Source organism: Pezoporus occidentalis, unplaced genomic scaffold (assembly GCF_034315485.1).
Source record: "Pezoporus occidentalis ecotype Australia unplaced genomic scaffold, CSIRO_AGI_Poc_V1 ctg11, whole genome shotgun sequence".
In the NCBI taxonomy this organism is placed as follows: domain Eukaryota; kingdom Metazoa; phylum Chordata; class Aves; order Psittaciformes; family Psittacidae; genus Pezoporus; species Pezoporus occidentalis.
This window is the reverse complement of record NW_026912886.1, coordinates 9,127,182-9,152,553: the sequence shown is the minus strand read 5'-3', so window position 1 is coordinate 9,152,553 and position 25,372 is coordinate 9,127,182. Positions and strand designations below refer to the sequence as shown.

At 39.2% G+C, this 25,372-nt stretch overlaps 1 protein-coding gene across 1 annotated transcript; it reads right to left on the bottom strand.

Moving 5' to 3' along the window:
- Nucleotides 1-971: 971 nt before the first annotated feature.
- Nucleotides 972-25,028, bottom strand: TMC3 (transmembrane channel like 3). Its single transcript, XM_062629947.1, has 22 exons — nt 21,875-25,028; nt 20,450-20,593; nt 19,135-19,210; nt 16,210-16,291; nt 15,431-15,537; nt 14,315-14,413; nt 14,080-14,222; nt 12,485-12,632; nt 10,833-10,876; nt 10,529-10,676; nt 10,148-10,257; nt 9,924-10,002; nt 9,282-9,527; nt 7,779-7,907; nt 7,138-7,205; nt 6,780-6,908; nt 6,051-6,161; nt 5,503-5,628; nt 4,070-4,148; nt 3,832-3,874; nt 2,466-2,760; nt 972-1,991 (listed from the first exon to the last, which is right to left on the bottom strand). Exons 1-22 carry the CDS (start codon nt 21,982-21,984, stop codon nt 1,151-1,153), a joined length of 3,357 nt encoding a protein of 1,118 aa, XP_062485931.1. The 5' UTR covers nt 21,985-25,028; the 3' UTR covers nt 972-1,150.
- Nucleotides 25,029-25,372: the final 344 nt, after the last annotated feature.

The following is a 25,372-nucleotide window of genomic DNA, read 5'->3' as shown; positions in this document are numbered from 1 at the left end:
GCCAGGGCCGCGGTGACTGAAGCGTGGCTCCCCCGGGCAGCTGGTAACAGAGGGCCTCGTCTCAGGCAGCAGCCGCAGCCACTAGGCCGCAGGCAGCCGCCTCCGGCCTTCACAACCGGCAGGGAGCCAGGGCAAAGGATCTGCTGTTCTCTTACCTAAAGATGGGACTCGCCCACTTAGGACGGGCTGTGGTGCGGCCATGCTGGTCACACCTCCGTGTGAGGCCAGCGAGACACCGCAGGAGGCCCATCTTCCATGCAGCCCTGGGTGGCATGGCACAGTGTGGTGGAACCACCTGGAAGGAGACTGCAGCTCTGGCTGAAGGCCAGTGATCCTTTTATCCCTGTGTAACCCACATGACATGGAGGAAAAAGAAAAAAAAAAACCAAAAAAACAACAAAACCCCCACCAAAATACCGGAACAATCTTCAGAATCTAAAGAAGGTTAAAAATTGGAATGATGTGTTAAAAATAGAAGTAAATTAGGCGTCATGAAGCAAGTTTTTTAGAAGCCATGGACAGAAAGTTTTCTGCAGGGAAGCTTATGAGGCTGGACTGAGGAATCTTGCCAGGAAATTAATAGATGAAGGATTTCATCCAGAAGTCTGGCATGTATTGCTACGATCAAATAACTCTGATAACCGTGCAGTACTGAACAGACTTTAAACTCACCATTCTCTGTAGTCAACCTGTTGCTGTTTGGAGACACACCATATTCAAGCAGGGTCGATCAGGGTGTACTGTAAATAGGAAGCTACTTACCTGCTGAATTTATTCAGTGGAGGCATCTTTAGCTGTGACTGTGTCAAAGAGACAAAGAGAACCTGATGCGACATGTTTCTGTACAGCTTTATTTGAAGTGCCCCAAGTACATAGTTTTCAATTTTCCAGTAGGTGGGGGTTTGGTTTTTAACAGCATAGCAATGAATAATAAATTGGAGTAATTTTCCAAATTTCAGAACTTACAGTTGTGGTATTAAAGCAAGATACCATCAACAGTAAAACACAAGGCTGACTATGCTCGTCACACCTTGGGTAGCTATATACACTGTTGTTGCAAAGATTATGCCATAGTTACTCTGGTAGACCTCAAACATCAACTACAACAAGCTCACGTACATTAAAGACACAGAAAGGCTGGGGTGCTGTCTCAGACATTTGAGCATACTAGTTCATTAGGCTCAGACTTATTTAGGTCAACACTGTTTTTTGATTTCTTTTTGTTGAGTTTTGTTCCAGGTTTCGGATACTTTTCCTTGCTATGAATGACTTGAATGTACTGGTCATTGCCGCTGTTCTGCGGATCACTGCTGGATTCAATGGAAATGGAATCAGACTCTGTTAGAGACTGCTCCAGCTTTTGCTTTGATTTTGGTTTCACACGAGGCTCAGGGTAGTTCAGGTGCACTTTCTTGTAAGTATATGGTGGCCTATCCAGGTCTAGCTCAAAACCATCATCCCAGGATTTGTAATGCACTCTGGCTAGATCTTTGCTCATAAGAATGTGGCCATCACCATGATCCCCAATGTAAAACCGTGGTGCTGGGCGAAGATCAGACAGTGAGCGTGGGCGATGGGATCTGTTCATGAATTCTCTACCAAGTTCCTCTTCATCCTCCTCATCTTCACTGGGATGAGGGGAATACATCTGGTGTGGTGTTCGAACCACATATCTCCTGATGTTTTGTGGGTACAACTCAATAATACCTTCTGGTTCCCCCTTCCTGAAGTGCCTTTGCAGTCGGGTGGTAGAACGCAGCGATTTTTTGTGGGTCTCATTTTCATTAACAATAAAATACCTGGTAGCATATGGTCTACACTCCACAAAAACAGGAGCTCCTGCCCCAAGGGCATCCGGATTTACCTGCCGGATCCCTTTTCTGAAGAGAGGCTCAGAATGAACATCTTCAGTGTGCTTTTTGAAATTCACTGGTGTGTAGGGCTTTGTTTTAGAGAGATCACTTGCACTCCTATGCACAATGCTTGGGTACCTTTGGGAAGAGGGGGAAGAAAGAAGGGAGATACTGAGATACACACATCTATTAACATAATTAATAAATAAAGTATAAAAAGTTCATTGCTCTGGAAGTCAAACTCTAGATTTAAGGGTGGAAATTCAGCTAGACCTGCACAGGCATTCTGCACCAAGTTCCTTTACGTTTACTGTGTTTGTCTTGTTCATGGAAAGAGGATCCTGCACATTTTTAGTTATGTGCCTGAGGGGAAGCCTGGTATTTATCTTTGCTTGAGGTTTCAAAAGTTTTATAATCCCATCTCAATTAAGGGAGAGTTAAAGAGGTGATGTAACCAGCAATCTGAATAGTATCCATGAATGAATCTCCTTTTAAAAAATTCTTCAGCAATTTTACTATTCCAGACAGTTGGAATACACAGCTATTCTGTAAGCACAGGTATGTCATGGAGCTGCGGAAATAAAAGCCATTTCAAAACCAAAGCAGACTTGCCTGTTTGTGATAAGATCGTTTCTTGGCTTCTGTATACTTGATGCTGAGCAAGCTGGTGTTAAAGAGGTTGAAGTTGTGGGAGTTGCGTTGATGGGTCTTGCAACATCAGCCGAGGGCACAGTTTGGGGCACAGACTGGGAAATGGTTTGTATTCTGGTGCCTTTGGTCACGGGAGATTCAAAGTTCAGGACACTGCCATTCTTTCGGGGAGTTGAGGACCGAGCAGAAGACTCCTGGCTAATATCAGTTTCTTTCTCTGGTCTCTTGTCATTCCCATCCAGATTTTGGATTCTGGCTAGAAAACAAATTATTACAGGAACCACTGAGATTTCTAAATTTAGAAGCTGCAGTGGCTTAAATTCATCCTGTAGTCATGGGATCCAGTGCTGACAGAACCCACTGTGTTCAGAAAAGAGAAAGTGGTGCCACACTGGGAGACATGGTGATAAAGGGGTGCATTGGCATGCTATGGTACATGGCAGGTGTAGCACTGGGGGGCATAGAAAAGACACTGGGTATTGCACTGCAGGAATTTGAAATGGGCAACAAGCCAGTGTCTCTTGTCCAGAGCCCCATTTTAGTACCCAACGCACACCACTTCCAGTATGAAGGTGGCCAAATTCAGCAAGCTGGTTCCAGTGTCTGTGGTGGCCGCAGCCAAAAGCTGAATTTGGCTTCTGTTACAAAGTAAATCTAACTAGGACACATACCTTTTTGCCCTTAATAGTCACTCCTGGTCACTATATTACTATACACTGGGTATTTCACCATCTATGTGTCTGCTGGAGAGCCATAAGGGTGTTACGGTAGCATTAAAATCCAGCCATAAGGCTACTGAATCATGTCTTTGGCTTGGCAAATTTTTACATGGTTCCTTTCACTGGGAGTTATTAGAGGGATGGCATCCTTTGTGTGGTTTCTCATTGCTGAAATCTGAGAAGTGGAAGGTACAGGTTCAGATTCCCTCAGGCACAATAGACAATTAAGTCTGAAATCTTTTCATAGCTAATGAAATATTTCACCATCACAGGTGAAAGAATAGGGGCCATTCCCTATCTCCTCTTCTGTCTGAATTTTATGCAAGGTCTGACGTGATTTGAATCATCAGAGATGCCTCCCAGGTTCTGCCCTGTTGGTGGTAAAAGCAGTCCAAAGATCCCAGCAGAGTTTAGGTGTAAACTACACACCTTGTCTCAGTGCTTTCAAGATTACGTCAAGCTGAGCTCAGAAACCATCTAAAAGGAGGACTCTACAGGAAACAGTTTTTAAAATGTAGTTGAACTTCCCTGTGTGTATGAGAAGTCAAAATGTTTTTTAAATACAAGTGCTTCATTAATAGTAGCATTTCTAAAGCTCACTGACTTACCTACTGCCATCTGAACCACCTTTTTCTTATCTTCAGTTCTTTCCTAAAATATATTCAGAAGAATAAGCAGCACTAAATTATTATGGATTAGAGAGTAAATTCACTGCTGTGTAAGGACAAAAAAAACACAGGATTGGTGTTACATTGTAAAACACTGAAAATTAGATATTTAATCAGGCTAGTTCCTTAACTGAGGACCCACCAAACTGCATGTAAAAGTACTTTTCCCTGTACTTACTGTTTGGATCTTCATTCTCAATTGATTGTTGGTGTATTTTAATGATCTTGCAATGCTTTGTAGATAATAGATCAGCATGCTAGAAGTGAAAGAGGTGATAATGAGTCACTTCAAACATTCCTGACAGTTTTCTCTTTGAGGGTTTGTAGGCCAGCAAAATGATACACAGGTTTATAGTTGCTGCTTTGTAGTATTTCTTTTATAATGTGATAATGGATGTGGCCTTCTTTCAAGCAAACACTCATGAAAAAGAAATGATATTGAAAAGAGGATTTAACAGCAGTTCTAATTGTGCCTATGTTTTTTGCTGTTTTTTGCAGGTCTTTTCACTGTGCTATAACCCTGGGTGCATTTCTAGCTTTTTTTTTGTTTCAATTCTGGACATGCTCAAAATGAAAATTTTGATAAATACTTTCTTGTCTTTTTTTCCCAGTCCAAGGTTATGGAACAGAGACAGTAGAATTACAGCTGAGTTTGCTCACTCATACCAGTCCAATTTTGTTGGCTGACTGGAATAGCACCTTGTTTACACTGGCACAGCCAAGATCAATGCTGGCCTGACATAATGGATTACACTGGCTTTCAGATGAGGTAAAGTCTTACAGCTAGACTTCGTACTGCAAACACGTGTGCTTAGCCATCGGTTTGAAGCAGTCAGTAGATCTACTTAAATTTGTAAATATGTTCATATTTACATGGCTGGGACAAATTACAAGTAGGAAGTAGAGCTTCAGTCTTTTGGATTTATCACTGGTTGGACAAACCCTGCATTCATCTGTAGTTTACAGGCAAAAAATCATACAAAGGTACATGCAAGACAAACAATACTTTGCAGAAGCAAAGTGATGTTCAAACAGCTCAAAATAAATATGAATTCCCAGATGTGAACAATTATTTAGGAACTAGAGTAAGAAAGAACTACCTCTGGAAAGTCTGCAGCAGGTTATATTACATTAACACTTAAGTGCAGACCTTCATAATTGATTTATCTTGTCAAAAATCAGGGTGACTGAGTAGCCTCTTTAAATTATAGACTGAGCCCTGTTCACAGTCATAAACTGAACATGAGAAAATGGAAAATTAATTTCTGAGGAGCATTTGAGGGGGAAGAAGGATCTTAAAACTCCCTGGAACCAGCAGCACTGCAAACCTTGACACAATGTAGGGAACTTGCTCTAACACAGCATCCCAGAACAAGAAATGCCTCTTCAAAATGTGGTAACAGTCTTTTTAACATACTATAATTCCTGTCTGATCCATATGCCATATAGTCAATAAGGTGTTGTTTTGTTGTGTTTTTTTTTTCCCAGACATGCTTAATAAAATGACAATAATGCAGTGTTTGCTTCTCAGTATCAGTGTTTGACTCTCCAGAGACAAAGCTAGTATTAATACAACCAATTTAACCTGCCTGTGAAAACCAAAGTACTTACAATAATAGTAATAGTGCAGGGAGAACAACCACAGGACTGCTGATGTAAGTAATCACCGTGTTAAACCATGTGGGAAAATCACTTTTAATTGTTTCAGAAACAATATCATATATTTTTTCTTGTCCACTACAAGAGGGAAAGAAATAAATGTAAAATTAAATTGTAAGAAAGCCCTAATGGGAAAAAAAAAGGCAATTTAATAATTATTTGCTTTTTAACAATTTTTCCAAAGCACAGAGGCATTGGCCAGGCTTGGAGGGTGCTTGACTTGAGACACAAGACAGTGATATGTGCCAGATTGCTCAATGGCACATTACACTGTGTAAACATAAAATAACTGAACCATGATATAAAGCAAAACATTGAGCTTCACTCAGAACATTTACTTATTCACCCAATTAAATCTAAAACTGGCAAAACATCGGCAGCAGCAGAACACTGTCCTATCAGCTTTTTTTAATTGGCAATTTGGGTATTGAACCCAATGAATTTATTGTGAGAGGATGAAATAAAGTCTTTGCACTTTTCATTTATCCATTATAACTTACCTAAAGGGACCACAGCTTAAAGATGGCTTATATCTGGCAATAGCAAAAATTGTTGGTAACATGCATAAGAACAACATGAACAGCAACATGGCCAAGTAGAAATTATTTGATCTGCAAGAAAACATAATGTTTCAGATTATACTAATCAGAGAGAAAAACAGAGCGAACAGGAAAGGTGCAAGTCTCTATCTTCCTAATGAGTTCAAGATCTACATTTCTGAAAGATCAAAATCATTCTGCTATGATTAGAAAGTCTGAACAGAGCCAGTTTAAACAGGCTGTTAATGATCAAAATCCTATTTGCACCGTTTTCCAGATACCACTGCTGCAGACAGAGAATGCTTTATGGCACTCTTCAATAAAACCTGACCTTAGTGCCCAGTTGTGTTGGGGAAGAAAAAGAACAGTAGCAGAAGTTGATTAATCTTAAAAACATGTTAGAAATAAGTGATTCTTAAGAATTAAAGATGCAGTAAGTTACTTCAATTTTGAGTAAATAATTAAGATATTCACCATGATAGAAAAAAAATGGATAAGCATATTGTGCAACTTTACAAACCCTGAAGTTTCTCACTGTTTTTTTCCACAGACCTTTACTATCAGTATTGTCAAATTTGACTGCCAACTTTCTGAGCTAAAACCTTCTGTTATTTTGCTCCTATACACAGAAGACATTTCTGTTGCCTGCATTTGATTTATTCTTTATATTTTGTTGTCATTTTGACTAACCGAGATGCTCTGAAAACCTGCTGATGTGGTACATTACACGTTAACACAGCCCAGCTCCTCAGGTACATGAGTCCAATCAACTTGAGAACATTGAATGCTGGTAAGCAAGGTGAAAAGAAAGCTCCCATCCTGGAAAAGTAATATATCAGTGCTCAGTGTTGCCAGAAGCAATTTTAATAGTGAAAGAACATAGAAAAAAACCAACAAACCAACAGCTCACCATGAACAGATGATCTCTTATTATAATAAGGTATAAATGATGGCATTAACAATATCCTACTGGAATAGGTTTCACTGGAAATCATCAGATTAACTTGGTAATCAGCCAACAAAGAAAAATCTCTTCTGGATTACATACCAGATCATTCCTTGGTTGTAGACTAAATGCAGTACATTCTCTGCAATTTTGAATTCTCCATATTCTGGCTGCAAGAAGCACAGTGTAGGATTAATACCTTGTCTTAATCTTTATTTCAGATCATTTATTAGAAGCATTTGACAAAAGCAGACAGCTCATAGACTGAGATGTCTAGCTCAAATACCAACTTTTGGCTGGCAGTGGGAACACAGTAAAAGCTAGTAAGTGGATTAATTCCTCTCTAGTTCACTTCACGTCTTTAGTTAAGGACAAAGAACAGTCCTCGGCCTTTCATACCAACAGCTTCTTGCTAAGCAAATATTACTAGCTGTAGTTTTCTTAAAGGGCTATGTGCTTTTGGCTATGGTCCCTTGGACCACTGTCTGCATTACGGATAGATGTTACAGATACAGAAAAGATGATGTGGGGGGCAACTCTGCGCTGTCTCTGTGCTTTGACTCTGGGATGGCTCCGTGATCTTGCTTTGAGAAAGACAAAGATTTTAGCACCACAGCCATGCTTGAGAAAAACATCCAATCTCTTCATTTACCCTGTGCCATTTACCCACTACTTCCCATTTACAGGGAAGGAGCCTACTCATCTTCAGTATCTTAGTTTGATAAAATAAAGACTGTACTTACAAACTTGCTTTCTAGATCCCAGCACCAGCAATCACTTAAATATCGGACACACAGTCCACGGAAAAAATCAATTAGCAGGATGCTTGCAACTGTGAAAATCATGTCGATAATTGAAAGCTTTAGCATCTCCTGAAATACATTATTCACAGGTAATGAGTCATGCTGGAAGCAAATGCATGTGGCTCTTCTTGCATTTGTACTTGTATTTTGGCTCAAGCTTAGTATCCTGATAAAATATGATTTAAATATAAATAATTTCCTTTTAAATTTTTCCAGTTTGACATTTCTCTTACTTGTCTTTGATCTAGCAAAGAGAACAAATATAATGAAACTTCCAGTGTTCCTGCTATTGCTTACAGCAATAAAATTCTGGTGATGATGGCTTCAGGCTTTCTTTTCAATGACTGCTCTGAAAATTTATCTCCATAAACTGAAATGGGATGGTTTTTCTACTGTACCCAGTCCTTTTTATTACACTGACTGTTACGATATGTACTTGCTAAGTGTTTCACAATGACAAATGCTTATTTTTCAAAGAAAACCAAACCCCAGTGGCAGTAGGATCATCAAGCCATAAGAGACCTGTTTACTGCTTATAAATGAATGGGGTTTTCCTATATTTAACTGAATCTTAAAAACGTACAATTAAATAAAAAGGTTCATTTCCAGACATTTCTAGCCCATTCTGGTGGAAAAAAAAACCAACACAAAAACCACCCAAACAAAACAAAACAAACAAACAACCCCCCCCAAACAAGCAAACAAAAAAAACCCCAAGCCAAACCCAAAAAACTACCAACCAAAAAAACCCACAAACACCATGCACACTAATTCGAAAAATTTCCTGATGATTTGCAACAGGGAAAGTGGCATACGGGAATAGAAATCAGGCTAATAAACCTAGGGGAGGTCTGCTGTTCCAAACAATTAAACAGGACCTTTAATATTGCGCACTCTGGAACAAGGAGCCTTGCAAGTCAGAAGCATGCTATCATCAGTCAGTCTAGTAGCTTAAGCAGACATGAGACACTGACAGTGACCAAAGCAGACTGGGATCAAAGGACATCTTTTGAATTTTGTGTGGTTAAAATGTGTTGGTTCCACTGCTAGTCACTCCAAGTAAAGGTGTCGTATGCTTCACACAGAGGGAAGCAAAATTGTCATATTAAGTCTGCAGATTTTCTGCAGTCTAACTGTGGGAACATGTATGCATGGCTCTGCATGGATCTCTAGAGATCTGTCTCTACAGAGCTGATGACACAGACCAAAGACTGCCAAAAGAACATCTGTTCAACACTAACCACATTGTAGATAACGAACAAAAAGCAAAGCTTGGCTCTGCGGCCATGTAACTTCACACTGACTTTCTACACAATCCTTAGCTAAAACCTGGAATTTATATAAAGAAAAGCCCTAAAATTGAACACAGCATAAAGTGATTTTAATATTTTTGTCAAATGTGGGTTAGGAATATGTTTATGACATAATAAAACAGTTACTTACTTGGCCAACATATGTCTCCCAGCACTGATCCTGTGGATTCTGGGTGTTAGAGTTTAAGGAAACTGTTCTGTTAACCAGTGAGTCAGAGACTGTCATGCCTTGAGTGCGACTCTCTTCCAGTGTGACAATGCCATTTCTCTTAAAGTGTACATTGGGAATAGTTGTAGATAAATTGTCTTCTTTAGAAGGAGTTTTAGTTGTTGAGAAGGTGGCAAAATTGCTTGCATTGTGGTTAACGTCAGAGTCCTGAAATAAGTGTTCCAAAAGCTACTTTTTCAACTGTATGTACATGCAGATGTCTGCACCCTCTACAGTGTACACACAGAGGCATCTCCTTGTGTATTTTTAAGCAGCAGTTAAGTGACTGGCTTTTCTTTTTAATTAATTATTAATAGTTAAGCAATGCACAGGAACCTATTTATCATGTTATATCAGCAATCAGATGGATCCAGTTATCAAAAAAAACCCTGCAAGTAGTTGTAAATGAACACTGCAAACTGAACTTAACAACCCTAAGTTGTAATGATTTAATCAATTTCAAACAAATTTTATCAGGATTTATATCACTATCTACATTATGACGCCTATTTATCTCTAAAGTCTACTAGCTTTACACATCAGAAAACATCAAGTTAAACTTACAGTGACACTCATACTGTCCACTTTATCCAGGAGAGCAATGATTAAACTGTAAAGGTTTCCCAGGTATAGAACAAGAACCCTGAAAACAAGAATAAGTTATCAGCATTGTTATACCATTGAATTCTCATACATTGTCTGGTTTGGTTGGACTAAAACGTTCTACCAGAACACATCTCTTCCTCCCTTTCTCCTCACATCATTTCTACACTGCTTGATGCCCCTACCTGGCAAGCTGGAAGCGAAGAGTGGTCCTTGGGTGGTACATCTCCAGAGCTGCCACAAGCTCAAAAGCAGAGGGTGCAATCATTGTAATCAGTGACACAACTACGCTTACCTACAGAACAGAAAGATGCAGCGTTTTTGTAGCTTTTCATGTGGATCATCTGTGGTGCCATGAGTGAAATAATGCTGATGCACATGCTTTGGTGACTGCTTTTCTTGGAAGAGATGCTTAAAAAAGTTATTATTGACATTTGTAGTAACACTACTTATGATCCGAAATTATCAATCTGGAATATCACTCAGGAATCTTTATTCCAGACATCTCAGCTTTAAAATTACTAATCCTGATTCTCACACAGAAGCGGCATAAAGACACTGTGTACCTCATTTTTTTCCCAAAGAGTCAATTCCTTTTTGGTGCGCTCTAACTTTTGGGATCGATCCACGACAAAGTATATAATGTAAATACTTCCAGCAAGCGAGAGAAGCACAAGGATGTTTGCAATAATTCTTAAGCTTATAGTCACTGCCCTGGAAAAATAAAGAAAAGACACAGTCAATACAGTAGGTCTCATGACACCAGGGGTCTTTTCTAACATGGTTTTAGAAGTATGAGACAAGCAGATTAGCACTGCTATCTACGTTGAAACAGTGGTTTGAAAAGTATCTCTGATCTTATATACATACAAGTTTTTGCTTTTCTTCTTTTCCTGCTCTTCCAATATAGCTTCCTTGAAAGAAAAACAGCATTATCATTTGAATAGAGTTCAACAAAAATAATGCACATGTATTTCACAGAAGATAATCACATATACTAATAAAAAACTTGACATTCTGGAAGTGCAAGTAGATAAATACCTCTCTGCCCTGCACAGCTTTTTAGGAATGATTAAGTGAGCTCAAATAGCAAAGGAGATTTCGGAGAAGCTAATACACAGTAATCAAATAACTTGTGCACTTTCAGTCATGCATGGTCAATGGGGTACAACCAGAGACTGACACTGCCACATCTTTTTGCAGGATCCGTGTGTCAGCAATGTAATACAGAACTGTCAAAAGTTATCCTCAGTCACAGAAATAACTAAATATCATAGCTTCTTAATTTACCCTTGACACAATTTGAAGTAATTTTGTTCAATGAGTTAAGGAGAATACACCAAATTTGGGAAATAAATTACTCTTGATGATAACCCCAGCTGTTCTTAAATTCTAAATGGAAAACATCTGTGTTTAAAGCAATTTGCTAATGTTGAGAGATCTGCAACATGTCCCTAGACCATTTGTTACAGAGAGATGAAATAAATCACAGAATTCATAGAATATCTCCAGTTGGAAGGGACTTACAAGGAAAATCTAGTCCAATTCCTTGCTCCTTGCAGGACTAACTAAAACTTAACCACATGACTAAGAGCATTGCCCATATGCTCCTTGAACTCTGAACATGCTTGGTGCTGTGACCACTTCCCTGAGGAGTCTGAATAATAGCTGGTAAAATAATGAAGAAATAACAAGAAATGATGCACAGGAAATTATAAACAAGCTTTAATCTTGGACAATCTGGAGAAGGTCTTTTTACAAAGACATGTAGTGATAGGACAAGGGGAAATGGCTTCAAACTAAAGGTAGATTTAGATTAGATATTAGGAAATAGTTCCTCATTGTGAGGGTGGTGAGGCCCTGGCACAGGTCGCCCAGAGAAGCTGTGGCTGCCCCATCCCTTGCAGTGTTCAAGGCCAGGTTGGATGGGGCTTGGAGCAACCTGATCTGATGGAAGGTGTCCCTGCCTGTGGTAGAGGGTTAGAACCAGATATTGTTTAAGGTCCCTTCCAATCCAAACCATTCTATGATTCTCAGTAAAAGAGAGAGATAAAGCTTACTGCTATTTTAAAAAGCATCTTGCAAAATGTGAGGTGGGGTGCTCCTGCTCCGCCTGTTATGAATGAATCCCTAAGGCATAAAACACTTGCTTTGCATAAAAAAATAAAAAAAAAATATGAAGTTGTATATTTTCCTGACAAATCCTTTGTTAACATGAATTTGATTCTATTACTCAATTAAATTGCATCTAACTTCTGTCTGTCTAACTTCTTGTCTCACATACAGCGATATTAAATAAAGCTCTTCCAAAGAGGAACGCAGTGGCCTTGCTGGGACAGAACGACAGTGTCAGCAGGTTTGATGTGACTGCAGTACTACACAGAAATAATGATACCCACACTCCCATAGACAAACAGATCTGTAAATGAAAAGGAAATGCAAGGGAACAAGAGGAAAAACTTATATATCTTACCAATTAACAAACAAAACAACTGTAAAAAATTTGAGGGTCAGTTGCTCACCCTAATGCTATTAACTATGGCAGCAGCTTTGCTCTCTGCAGCCTCGGGGTTTCCTATTAAATAGTCCCAAGCACAGAACAGTCTCCAACAAAAAGTGTAATTTTCATCAGAGGCACTTGCTAAACTCATTCTTGAGTTTTTTGCCATTCTGTAAAAAAAATAAAATAAAATAAGAAATATTCAACTGTTAAGGCATGAATATGAGTATGAAAGAAATCACTGGTTTGGCTCAGAGTCTACGCCTTTAGAGCTATCAGAAGTTTGCAGCAACTCGTGTCATTGTTGGCAGTGTTCTGAAGAGAATAAAACAGGGTGGGGTTCAGAGCATGACTTTCCCTTCTGTTCTAATGCAGAAGTGACTCACTGTGGAAGGGCAGTTTGATATTGACATTCTTTATAGCTGACAAGTAAGCAAATAAATTTCACCAGAGCATGGACTTAAACATATTTCAATTTTACGATCTACAGGTAGGATCCAGCTGGAAGATACCACCACTAAGAGCACTGTTACCGTGATTACGAGGTAGTTTGGCAAAACCAGCAATCATGCACAAGATCTGTTTGTTTCCTGTATTGTTTTTACCCTCAAAATATGTGTTATTGTCAAATAGAAACCAGTGCCCTTTTACAGACCTTGGGAAAAAGAAAGAAAACCCTATGTACTCATCTCAGATAAGCAAGATAGCAGAATATTGCAAAGCGTGAAAAATGAAATGAAAATTAATAGCTTATGAAAGGGCATCCAAAAGGACAGCATCAAAAAGGGAACTGTAAGCAGCTAAGCAAAGAGTCAGTGAGCTAAGGCAGAAGGGGAAGGGCTAATCATACCCAGGAACTGCAAGTGTGTAGATCAGTGCCAAACATACCAGTGACCCTTGGCACAAACCAGCAGGTAGAATAAAAATAAACGAAAAAGGAAAGTTTGGCATCAAAACTGAGAGTTGTTACAGGCAGCGCTCAAAATGTCCCTGGACTGCATTGTGACAGGTAATAGGTATCCAGAAGGGAAATTGAAAGCAGATCAGGAGAGGATAGAGTGACCTTGCTCCTCTCCAAGCAATGCACATTCCTGGATTTATGGTCAGCACTAGCAGCCTTGCTCTCTTTGCTAACTCCTACTCCTGGCCCTTCAACAACAAAGAAATGAAGCTTACATTTGAAGGGGTGCCACATACCAGCTGAAATAATGCAAATTATATTACAATTAGCATGGGGGTTTTGTACTTGTATTTCAATAGATGGGAATAATAATGCTGAAAGCATTATAGTTAAAATGTAAATTTTTGTCATAGCAATATTTATACCAGAAAAGAGGAAAATAGAAAGGACCTCAATGAGTGTCAGACTTTATACAAACACAAAGCACACAGATCATTTCCTTTGGGACCCTCCTGTTATAGACTGGGATATTGAAAAGAGATGATAGCAAGATGAAGAGCAAACTAGAATTAAACACAGCCTGCCTCCCTGATACTGGCAGACTCGAGCAGATTAATAGAACTATGCAGAATAAATACAGAGGAAGCAGGATAAATACACCATTATGATTGCCTGAACACACAAGCTTATTAACAGCAATAAATGGGAAGTCTTACTTTTTTAAGAGAATGATGAAGCTGTAAGCAAACACTGCCATTCCAACAAGGAAGTAGGCAAGAGGCAGCCGATACCCAGCTTTCCCAATCTTCCTGTCATGACCATAGTAGCCATAAAACAAAACAGAGTACTGGAGGTAGCCCTGCAAAGATCATAGCCCATAAATAAGAGCAGTAACTCATGATAACAACAGAATAGCGATAGTGAAACAATGAAGAGTGGTTTTAGTCTTGCCCCTAGTGACCAGATGGTGTCCAGGTCTTGAGCAGATTTAACATGTTCCTCAGGAATGGTCTTTCTGTCTGTGGTGCCAAACGCTGCCCCGGCCAGTAGCTGGGAAAGAGAGAGGAGGTCTCAGACACTGTGTGAGCCCATCTGACCCACTGGTGCCCAGCAGAACCCACCAAGAGCCATCCACACAGATGATACCACCAGGAGAGCGAGTATTAGGACTCTCCTTGTTCTAAACTAGAAACTCCATGAGAAATCCTGCATTCATCTCCCACTAAACCAGGTGGGTTATTTGTGTTTTTCTTGCTATCTGTGGTTTACCAATGAGGAAATTTAGTGCTCTGTAGACATCTTCGAAATGGCTGAGAAATGGAAAGACATAACTAAAGCCATTAACAAAATAGCTTTAGAACCTATGTTAATTTTAAGCATTTTAAAATTAAACATGGCGGTGTTTGATCTCAGAATGGTATTTCAAAATTAAATCTACTTTAAAAAAAATGAAAAAAAAAATTAAATAGATACCCTTTTTATTTCAGTTTATTTTTTGTTTTTTTTTTTTTCCTGGGGGTACTATTTCTTTTTTATCTTAGCTAAAATGTTGTCTGATAACATTATTAAAGCACAGATTAGGTGAAGCAAAATAATATGTATGAATAATTTAACAAAGTTAACAACTAGCCTTACTTGCATGCAAAAGCAAACAAAATTGTGGCTGTTCAGAACTTCTAGAAAATAAGTTCTGATGGACAGTAATCCAGAGCCTGTAGAGGGATGTTATATTTTCTGCCTGTAAATGACACTGACAGGACTTGAGTATGCTCAATACCAGCTACAGCTTTTAGGATTTGGTTCTCCATTTTAGTAATCAGATAAAAACATATTCTGTAAAAGCATAAGTACCATGTTGACAAAATATCATCTCTTAACACTGATACCAACAATCTCTTCTCCTTTGGCAGATAAATCCCTCTTAGCAGGTGAATTCATTTTTAAATAATTCATTTTAAATTGTACATTGCAAACTGATGTATGCGTGTAAGTGTGGCATTTGCTTAATTCGGAAAGTAAAGTGCAGCAGTAGGCATTTTTATGTAAATATTAACAGCATGTTCTTACCTCTGGTAAGACTACAAATGCTCCTGTCATTATAGTAAGTACAATATTGATTCCAAACAGCCATCTCAGGAAGATGAAGTAAGAGGCTACTCCAGACCCAAAATGACCTTAAACCACAGAAAAGTTATCTGAGCTGCACAGTCTATAAAAGCTCTTATCATTTATTCATTAAGTATTATTTGAATACTAAAACAATGGAAACCCCTTTCTTATTCATGCAGGGCATACAGCAAAGTAGAGAAAATGTAAGGTTGTCATTGAAGAAAATAATTCCAACACAAACTCTGTTCGGGAAGTCCCACAGTTACCAGCAGCATTTAAGCAAGGAGCAAGGAGGCGTAACCTAATTGCTATGTAATGTTAAGGCCTGCTTTAATTCAACTGAAAGACTCAAGGGCTGGTGATGCAGGTTACAACCACACTTGACCCTGGGCAGATCTGGGGATGCTGGCCCGAGGATGCTGCCCCAAGGACTCTGATAAACTATAACCAAATCTCACTGCATTTTCAGAACCACAATAGGACAAATTATACTTTTTAAAAGCTAGCCCCCACTGAGACCATAAATGAGTCTCAGTGCAGTGCCTAAAAGTGTCTAAAGCACCAAGTGCAGTGTCTAAAGCACCAAGAAGAAAAAACAGTTTTAAATGAAAACAAAACTGCTGAAAGTGTGCATTTAACACTCCCATAATATTATTTAATTCAGTGTATTAAAAAATTAACGCTCAGCATTTTAAAAAGTGCTTTGCTGTACAATACCATTAAGACTTTACACTTACTTTCTATTTTCTTTATTCTCATTTCCCAAGGAATAAAAATGACCACAAAATTATATGCAAGTCGAATAAACTTTCTCCAAAGCTGAGCAAAAAAGCAGAGAAATGAGAAATATGACAGTTATGCATGTAAAAAACCCAAACAAACAAACAAAAAATCCCAAGAAAATTCAGAGTATTTTGCTCATATGTCTCATTTTGTATCACGAAAAGTATTACAAGCATTAATAACTAAGATCTTGGAGCATGTCTGAGAGCACAGTCAGGAGCCACTAATCTACATCTTTTACACATAAAGGCCATGAGGAACCAACAGAAGGAAGCCAACAGGTGCCATTCCCTGTCACCCTTGGTGGCTGTGGAGGGGAAGAACTGCAGAGAAGGGCCAGGCAGCAGCTCCAGGCAGCTGAAGTCATCCATGTTGAGTCCTGCCAAGACACGTCACCTCCCTATAGTTTATGAGGGAATCCCACTGCAATACCTCTAATAAGTTTGATTTCTAGGACAAATAAATGAACAACTAACTACAAAATTTAGAGAAGCATAATGCCTAAGAGGAAATTTTCTAGAAGTAAGACTTTTTTGGTTTTGTATTCAAGAGCAGCAAATTCAACTATTATATTCTCAGCTGACGCCAGTAGAAGACCTGCAGTTATATTTTCTAGAGTATTTATTCAAACTCAACTTTTTGCACAGTCACAGGAAAGCATCTTCCTGCAGACACTGGGTTGTACATACACATGTGGGAGAAGAAACAAAATCTGCATGTGCAAAATTGAGCGCAGTTTTGGATGTGTTGAATTAGAGCTATAACATTACACTATCAACAAAAATAATATTTATATATTGTGTGCTATAAAGTTTTTTTAGTACAGCTAGATGTTAAAAACCCCCAACCCTGTATTTTAGGCAGCAGCAGTGTCAATATCATATGATGTAATCTAATCTCCTAAAATCAAAGAGGAGTAAATAACATTTTAGTTGCTGAATATATTATCAATCTCTTTGGCCAAAGTTAATTAATTTTTATGGTGCTGTGGGTATTTTATTGCATGAAAGGGAAGTATTTTAATTACACAAAGAAATTCTAAATGCTGTGAGTTGCATGGAAATCGCTGGGATGGTTACTTTCATTTGAAAACAGTGGGCACCAGGCTGAGAAAGGAATCAAGCAGCTTGTGCCAGTTGTACTGGAGATTTATAAAGTATACAAAAATGTCCATGTGGGAGTAGTATTTGCTAAAATTATAATTAGATAGCTGTCACCTCTTTTCTTACCCACCGCATACCTGAACAGGTAATTTATGCTCTTAGAATCCAGAGTATGGGCATCTAGCATTAATGGAAAATGTAAAATTAATTGAAAAAGTAAAAAACTACAAAGCAAATATAAAATAATTGAACTGAGAAGGAAAAAAACCCCACAAACCTCCAAACCCTTCCACGTTGATTTTGTAAGTAATAGCATGAATGGATTGTCCAATTCTGAACAGTGTGCATTTTGCAAAGTTTAAAAACTCATTTAAAAATGTGTACACTTACAGTTGCCTTTTGTTCTTAGTACATGTTCAACCACTGAATTCTTAAATCTGATAATATAGTGCTTGTTTTGCTGTGCCACAATTCTTGTCTCCTTGGTCACCATGCTATTTTCTAAGAAAATACATGAAAATGAAGCCCTTCCAATTAAAAAACAAAACACAACTCATTCTGTTGCATTTGCCAAATTTAGCCTTGATGTACTGATGCAAAGGCTATGTTCCCTAATTTGTGCTGGAAAAAAAAGAGAACAGTTCCCCTACATATAATGAGCGGTGCTGAATTATATCCCTGTGCTAAGTATCTTCAAATACACACAACAGAGGTAATTAGTTTAGATACAAACTTTTATTCACTGTGAACTCTTAAGATGAAAACCTCTGTGTTTTATAGGAAGGGGAATATGAGGAAGTAATGAGCCCAATCTCTGATTTACTGACGTAAATTGCAGACCCTTAGCACTCCTCTTTCTAGGTAACACTAATCCTACTCAGGTCAAAGTCAAAACCCAGTATTTGTTTTGACAGCATTTGTTACTTCCACTGCATTTGCCACACACGCAAAGGCAGAACAAGGATAAATGATTCTTTCCTAGCTTGGAAAATGGTACTGTAAACCTTTGCTGCAGGCCAACATAACAGAAAAACAAATACACATGCAGCCTTTCACTGCTTCACATGAATAAACCACATGATGTTCTATTTTGCTGTTACAACCCTGCCTTTTTGAATGACAATAAGTCATTAAAAGTCTGCTCATTATGATGACAAAAATATTCCTGACTACTTACATGACTAAAGATCTTTCCTCTGCTGGTTGTATATTAGGGACAATTTCCTAGATGTTATTAATTTCCAGAAATTATGGCCAGGGTCTATTTTCAGTGGTGTAAATAGATTTGCTAAGATTAGATTCAAATTCTTTTGAGTATTATGCAAGCAAAAATCTTCTTTAACAATGTATGTACTATAAGCTATTGCCTTCCAAACTAAAAGCTAGACACATATTTCATAGTAAACTATTGATCTGTGGCCCTGGAGTCTGGTGAAATAGCTCTTTAGAGAATACTGGCATTGTGGTGTTGATATCCCATCCCCATTGCTCCCTGTAGCAGGCATCAGTATTTGTAAATTATTTGAGAAGGAAGTGTATACTGTGTTCATAGAAGGACCATCCCTCAACACATCAAATGAGTCTGCAAGAATGTAATTAATAAATTCACAATATGGAAAAAAAGAAAAAACAGCAGCTTTAAACTGCTTTCCCCCCCCTCGACACAGTTCCTGAGTCGGAGATCAGGACTGTAGAGCAAATGTGCTTCTAAGAATGAAATCTGCAGGTGACTGTTGGTATAGAAAAGAGCTGTAATTTAATAAAAAGCAGGCATACCTCTGCCCCAGCAGCTTGGTAACCTCTTGTTCTAGTGAGCCTCCCTTCATACTTCAGCACAATCTCCTTCGCCTGTCTGCACAAAAAGGTGGAATTCAGTCAATATTGATCCCATTCCATGGAGCCCCTTATTCCGTGCAAGTGGCAACTATCAAAGTTATCAAATTCTCCAAAATACAATCGTGGATTTTCTCACCAATAAACCCTTATCCAAACAAAGCTTTTTTCCTTTTGCTGTTGAGGACTTACTGACACTGTATAACCACTGGGAATTTTTAATGAGAAAACTCAGCATTCAAAAGTTTGACTGCAGGAAGAGTTTTCTATTCCTCTAGTTTTTTAATCTGTCCTTTTGATTCAAACTCTGGTGCAACCCAAATGAGTAAAATTAAAATATCCCATTATGGTCTGGTGAATCTCATGTGAATACTAACACCTCTTCTGCAAACATGGTGGAGCGCACTTGCAAGAAGCAAAGAGGTGCAGTATTCATCTGGTCATATGCGGTCTTTGACCTCAGCAGAAGGGGGATGGTGAACAGCAAAATCTCATCAACAAGAGCAAAAAGGCAGCAAGTCCCAGACTCTGCCTGAGGAAAAGTCCCTCTTTGCTTTGAAGGTTGCAAAGGGTCTTCACTGCTGCTGGGGATTCCTTATGACTAAAATGGCATCCTAGAATCATACAGAGGCTTATGAGAAAGATGTCAGATGATAAAGAAAAATAAAGCAAGCCCAAATAGATCTTGCTTTGAAAGACCTGACACAATTCAGACAGGTGGCCCATACAGTTTGGTACCCACTCTTTCATTGTAAATTTGGGATTATTAATATAATTACTGCCATTCACTACGTATTAACTGGAGATTTTGATCAGCTTCTGCTTTCATACTATGCAATTACCTTTAAAACAGTGGACTGCTTTTCCTTTTTTGGGACAGAGTGAAATATTTTAGCTTTAAAACGTATTACTGAGCATTACCAATAGCCTTTCCTTAGACCACTGAATAGCTGACACACTGTTTTAATAGCTAATAGCCAAAGCGTGGTTTCAGTCTCTCTTTTCTGCACAGTCACTGGCTAAGGGGAGCCACGGGCATGCAAAAGAGACAACTTCACCTGGAGACTTTCCAACCCGAGGCTTCTGCCTTCGGCCAGCTCTTGGATCTTGTCAGAGCTCCCTCAGAGCATGCTTTCCTAGCAGCTCTTAATCATTTCTGTGCGCAATCCCTTCCAGGTTACACTGAAATAGAATCTCCTAAGGCTGGAAGCACTGTCATAGTCAGGGAGATTGAAAGCTTTGGTGCAAACACCTTTACCTGAGTGCTCTCAGCTTCTGCCTCATTGGCCACGGCCGGCAGCGGATATTGGACATAATCTCCTTCTGGTACTGGATATTCTGGAAGACCTGCTCTGGATCATGGCTCTCAGCCTTTTCTTCACTGATATCTTCATCTGAGTTGCTGGCAGCCCAACACACACCCCATGAGAGGAAAAACAAGACAAATTTTTCCCATTCAGATCTCCAGCAGACTGTGGATCTGCACAGGATCTAACCTCTTAGAGCAATATAAAAGCAGTGAGCTTGGGAACTCACACAACTTTACTGTTTTAAGGTTGATGAATAATTTGGATGATTTCCCCATCTCCAGGACGTGCCTCTTTCCCTCCTCACCACTTGCCGCTCAGTTGTAAATTATCTCTACTCCCCAGCACAAATCCCAGTCTTTCTCTCCAAGCTTTTCCAGCCATAGAGCTTGTACACCATGCTAGCAAGACATTCTGTATATTTTTCTAGAACAAAGTGCTGTCTAAACATTTCCAGCACAAGCGCTGGCGATCATTTATTTACTATGTGGTGGTGGACTTTTTTTGTTTATTGTAATAATGATAAAATATTTTCCTGTTAAAATGGGGGGACAAATGCTTAGGTCATGCTCACCCTTTGTTGCTGCTCCCTGCTGAAAGGGATGGGAGTGTGGGACTCCACACACCACAAATTACTTGTCCCCGTTAAAAAGATTCATTTGCTTTGATGCAGATTTCTGTGGATGATTATTAAAATCATCTTTTCTAATGCTGTCACCACCTTTGGTAAGCTACAGCTCTTGCAATTCTGTATCTGAAACAGGGTGTTGTATGTGAAACAGCAGCAGTATTCATTCTTGCACAGGCTTAGGTCTATAAACCTATGGTGACTGCCCCTGAATGAAATGAAGGGATCTGAAGTACTTTGACAACCACCAGCTAGGAAGTTTTCTAACTGTATTGCTATATACTTGTTGGGAAAGTTCCCTGCAATTCTGCTGAAGAAGCAACACCTTTTAATCGCTTAGAAATAAATCACAAACTAAAGCATGCCTCGTAAGAGCATTCAAAGACATGCTTCCTCAGACCACTGACCACCAGTCCACAGTCTTGTCCCCTCAGTCACAGGGGACATTTGAGGGAAATGTGCAATTACACAGGAAAAGTATTGAGAGATTTCTTACCCTGCTATACCCCGAACTCATTGGAGTCATACTGTTTTATGCACAGTGTTTATGTTGCAGTATAGAACGTAACTCTTGTGAAAATAAAAGACGTTTGACATACATCTAAAGACAAAGAAAAGAATGAATTTTCTCATGCTCCTTTCCATGTTAAAACAAAAGTCCCTCTGTCTAAATCAAAGTAAAAACACAAGATCCCATTTCTGTGCTAGATAAGGCAGATTTGCTCTTCAGGAGAGGAGAGTCTCTTACCTGTGGGGTGGCTCCTGGTAGGTGTAGATGCTGGCGTGCCGCTTCACCGTGCGATACTTCTTGCAGGACTTGGCAGTTTTCACTGCAGCAGAGCCCGTCGCTGCTGCCATGGGGGCAGGTGAAACTCTGCTACACGAGAAGGAAGCCTTCAGTTCGCTGTCAGATGTCTCATATGCAGCCAAATGTTATTAAGTAAAGAGCAGTGAGCGACTGCAAGCCCTGCCGAGCAGAGGATTGCTGCCTGCGCCTGGTGCTCCAGCCGTGGAGAGGACCTTAAAGAGGCAGTGCACAGCAGTCCTGGCCAGGGTGCTTTTAAGTGGGATGCCCAGAAGTAAGGTAGGAAGCAGAGTCCAAGAGTGGGCCAGCTGCAGGGCTTAATTCAATGAGGTATTCCCTCAAAATGCCATCCCACCACACTGGTCTGATCTGAGTGATGTTTCCAACATCAATGTACTGTTGACACCTGTGCTTCATGTGCTTGAGACAATGTTCTTCTTGGGTAAAGTAAGACAGTTTGCATTTTGGCCTTTAGTAACAGAGAAAAACACAATGCCGTTCTCCCACAGGATTTCCAGATCCTCTCCTAGAGGGCAGCCCTGACAGAGCATCATGATGCTTCTTTCCTGGGCCCTGTACCCAACCCCTCGCTATTCATTATACCTAAATTTATGGCTTTTCTCTTGGAGGTATCAAACCACCTGCTACTCAGGCAAGAACAGATTACCAAGCAATTCACTGTTTCTTGGCAGTTGTAATATCTCAATTATGTTCAACTCCATTAATCAACTGTATCAGTCATTGCTGTATCATCTTTAGCATTTACTGTAAGTACTGATTAGATCAGTGATAACAATAATGGTTACTCCTAGAGATAAAACACTGCAAAAAATGACCATCTGATGCTCATTTCCCATTTCTTCTGCTCTTCTGAACTATTTGTTACAAAATTAATTTAATAGATATGAAAATGATCTTTAACACAATCTCTTTAAAGATAATTTATGGACTGGTGCTGTGAGCTTGAGGAATAAGGATGGCATTCCTTCATTTCACAGGAATGATGCACTCAGTGCCTATAATGCTTACATATTATTATATCATTAACTAGCATCATATGGGCATGAACTTCCCAATTCAGTCAAAGTATTCATGTCCATGATAAAACTGATAGCAAAACACTAGTTTTCAGTTTTGACTGTCTCAACCAAAATACAGTAGCAATTGCTTTTGCTCAGTTACGTCAACTCAAGAGGTAACCCATCCGTTTAACCCAAGATTAAGCACTGGGCAGCTGACATGCTGCACTTGCCAGCAGTTGTGTATTCATGGGGTAGTCTTCCCTGACACCATTCCTGTAGTCAGCATCACCACCATCCTCTCCCATCAGCATCTGTGTGATACTGGTGTTGCATTGTCAGGAGAGAAGAGACTGCTCCAAGCTTTGCTGGGACCAGGGCAGCTGAAAAGCTTGACGTATTGTCAAGTGAATTTGCAATGCCCTTCTCCACCATAGGAGTTGTGGGTATTCTGGGTTACATTATCAAAAAAAGAGCAAAACTGACAAAGAAAAATTGACATGAATGGTTTCTATGGCCATAGTATGATGCTCAAAATGTTGGAGAAAAAGGAAGAGTTTACAGAGAGTTTTCACTTGTTCCTAACTTGGTATTTTCTCTCCTTAATAGCTCTATGCACAATGCAGCAAGGGTTTCAGTTACATAAATCAATGGTCTGTTGTAGTTAACTTTTATTTGCAGCCTCTGACAAGAAAGAACATCAAGTTCTCTGCTAATATTCCTGTAGAGAATAGCACAGGCTGCTTTTTCCTTCTGCCCCGAGTTAATCTAAAATATTGCCACTTGCTGAGAAACGTTACTTTTCCATTAACATGGTTCTGTCCATTGTACTGTACTTATTTAAAGAACTAAAGGGCTGACTAATCACAAGCCTGATTATTCATACTCTAGAGTTACTTGCATGGTTTTACAATTTTGAAAGGGTAAGTCCATTGGGTGTAACTCACTCTACACTTTTCAGATTATAAGGAAGGACCACATAGAGATGACTGCATTTCCAAAATGTAGCCAACAGTAAAGCCCAGAGCACATATGCTATGTCTTATGTGAAGCTTCCCCAGAAATCTGGGAGAGATTAAGACTTAATATCACTTGTAGTTTCCAGGGATTACTAACTTTCACAGACAAAGCAGTATCCTTTAATGTGATGGCGATGTAGCAATACCAAAACCACTGAAATATCAACATTAATGATATACATAGATTTAATTAGCTAGTATATCTTAACATGTTAACAGGGAAGATATTTTTTTTTGTTTCCCTTTGTTAGAAGAAAGCCTGAAGTCTAAAAGACAAACGGACAATGCGTGCCTGACATTTATATAGCTCTAATCTTGCCAGTGCTGGAGTCGCATATGTAATATGAAGTTGCTACCAAACACTAAAAAGACAATGAGCAGCAAGAGACTTATGAATTCAGAGTCCATCTGACAGAAGGATGTGGAGTGCTATATAAGAGAAAATAGAAAGCAGGCTTTGAGAGCTTATCCCTGAAGTTGGTGGCATCCTCTGTCACCCATGATCCCTGCAATGGCCCCTTTAAAGAACTCAAGTATTAACTCAGACCACAAAGAGGGTTTTCATTTTGCTTTTCAACTCAGCAAGCAGTTTAGCAACCAGAACACCCAGCTGCCCATTTCAATATGCTCTATTGAATCCAGAAACCCACTGGGGTTTGTTTTACTCTGAATGAATACTACAGAGGTTATAGATTTGATTTCAATTACCATTAACTGGATGTAAAACAGGACATTAACCTTTTACTGCAGAATTTATAGTGGCAGCTCTCTGTGCATAATAGGAAGCCTCACATTTGATCCATAGGATCATTTTGCATTTTCAAACACTTATGCAGGAAAAAGCTGGGTTGGTGTACTCTGCTTGCTGAAAATTCAGGCAAACAGCAGACTGTATTTTCCATGCGTGTCCATTACCATGGAGTTTCAATTTAAATTTTACCCATTAAATTTTCCAGCACTGAGGTTAAATTCTAGGACCTTTTCAAAATCTCCCTGCTTGGGAGATTCACAGCACTGCTGATCCCAATTCCATGGTAAAAAATCCTGGAAGGACTGAGTTTTTCAATCATCTCTGCGTAAAAAGAATATTGTACCTCCTGATCCTTAAATGCATAAAACAGACGGGGGAAAAAAAGCATTTGGAAACATTCAAAAAGTTGACCTGTACATCTTTAAGTGAACTAATTATTAGTAGTGCTAAAAACATTCAATCCCATAGAAACCAGCACTAGGTAATGCTGTACAGCATCCAAATTTGTGTGAAAACCCTGGAACTCCTCTTAGCTTGAGGATCTTTACTTTTAGAGCTGAAAGAACCAAGATCAAGAGACAACCCAGTTGGACTTCAGAGAAAGATGTTTCATTCTCAAATTACAGTCTCAGTTCACCTGTTTAGTCATAGA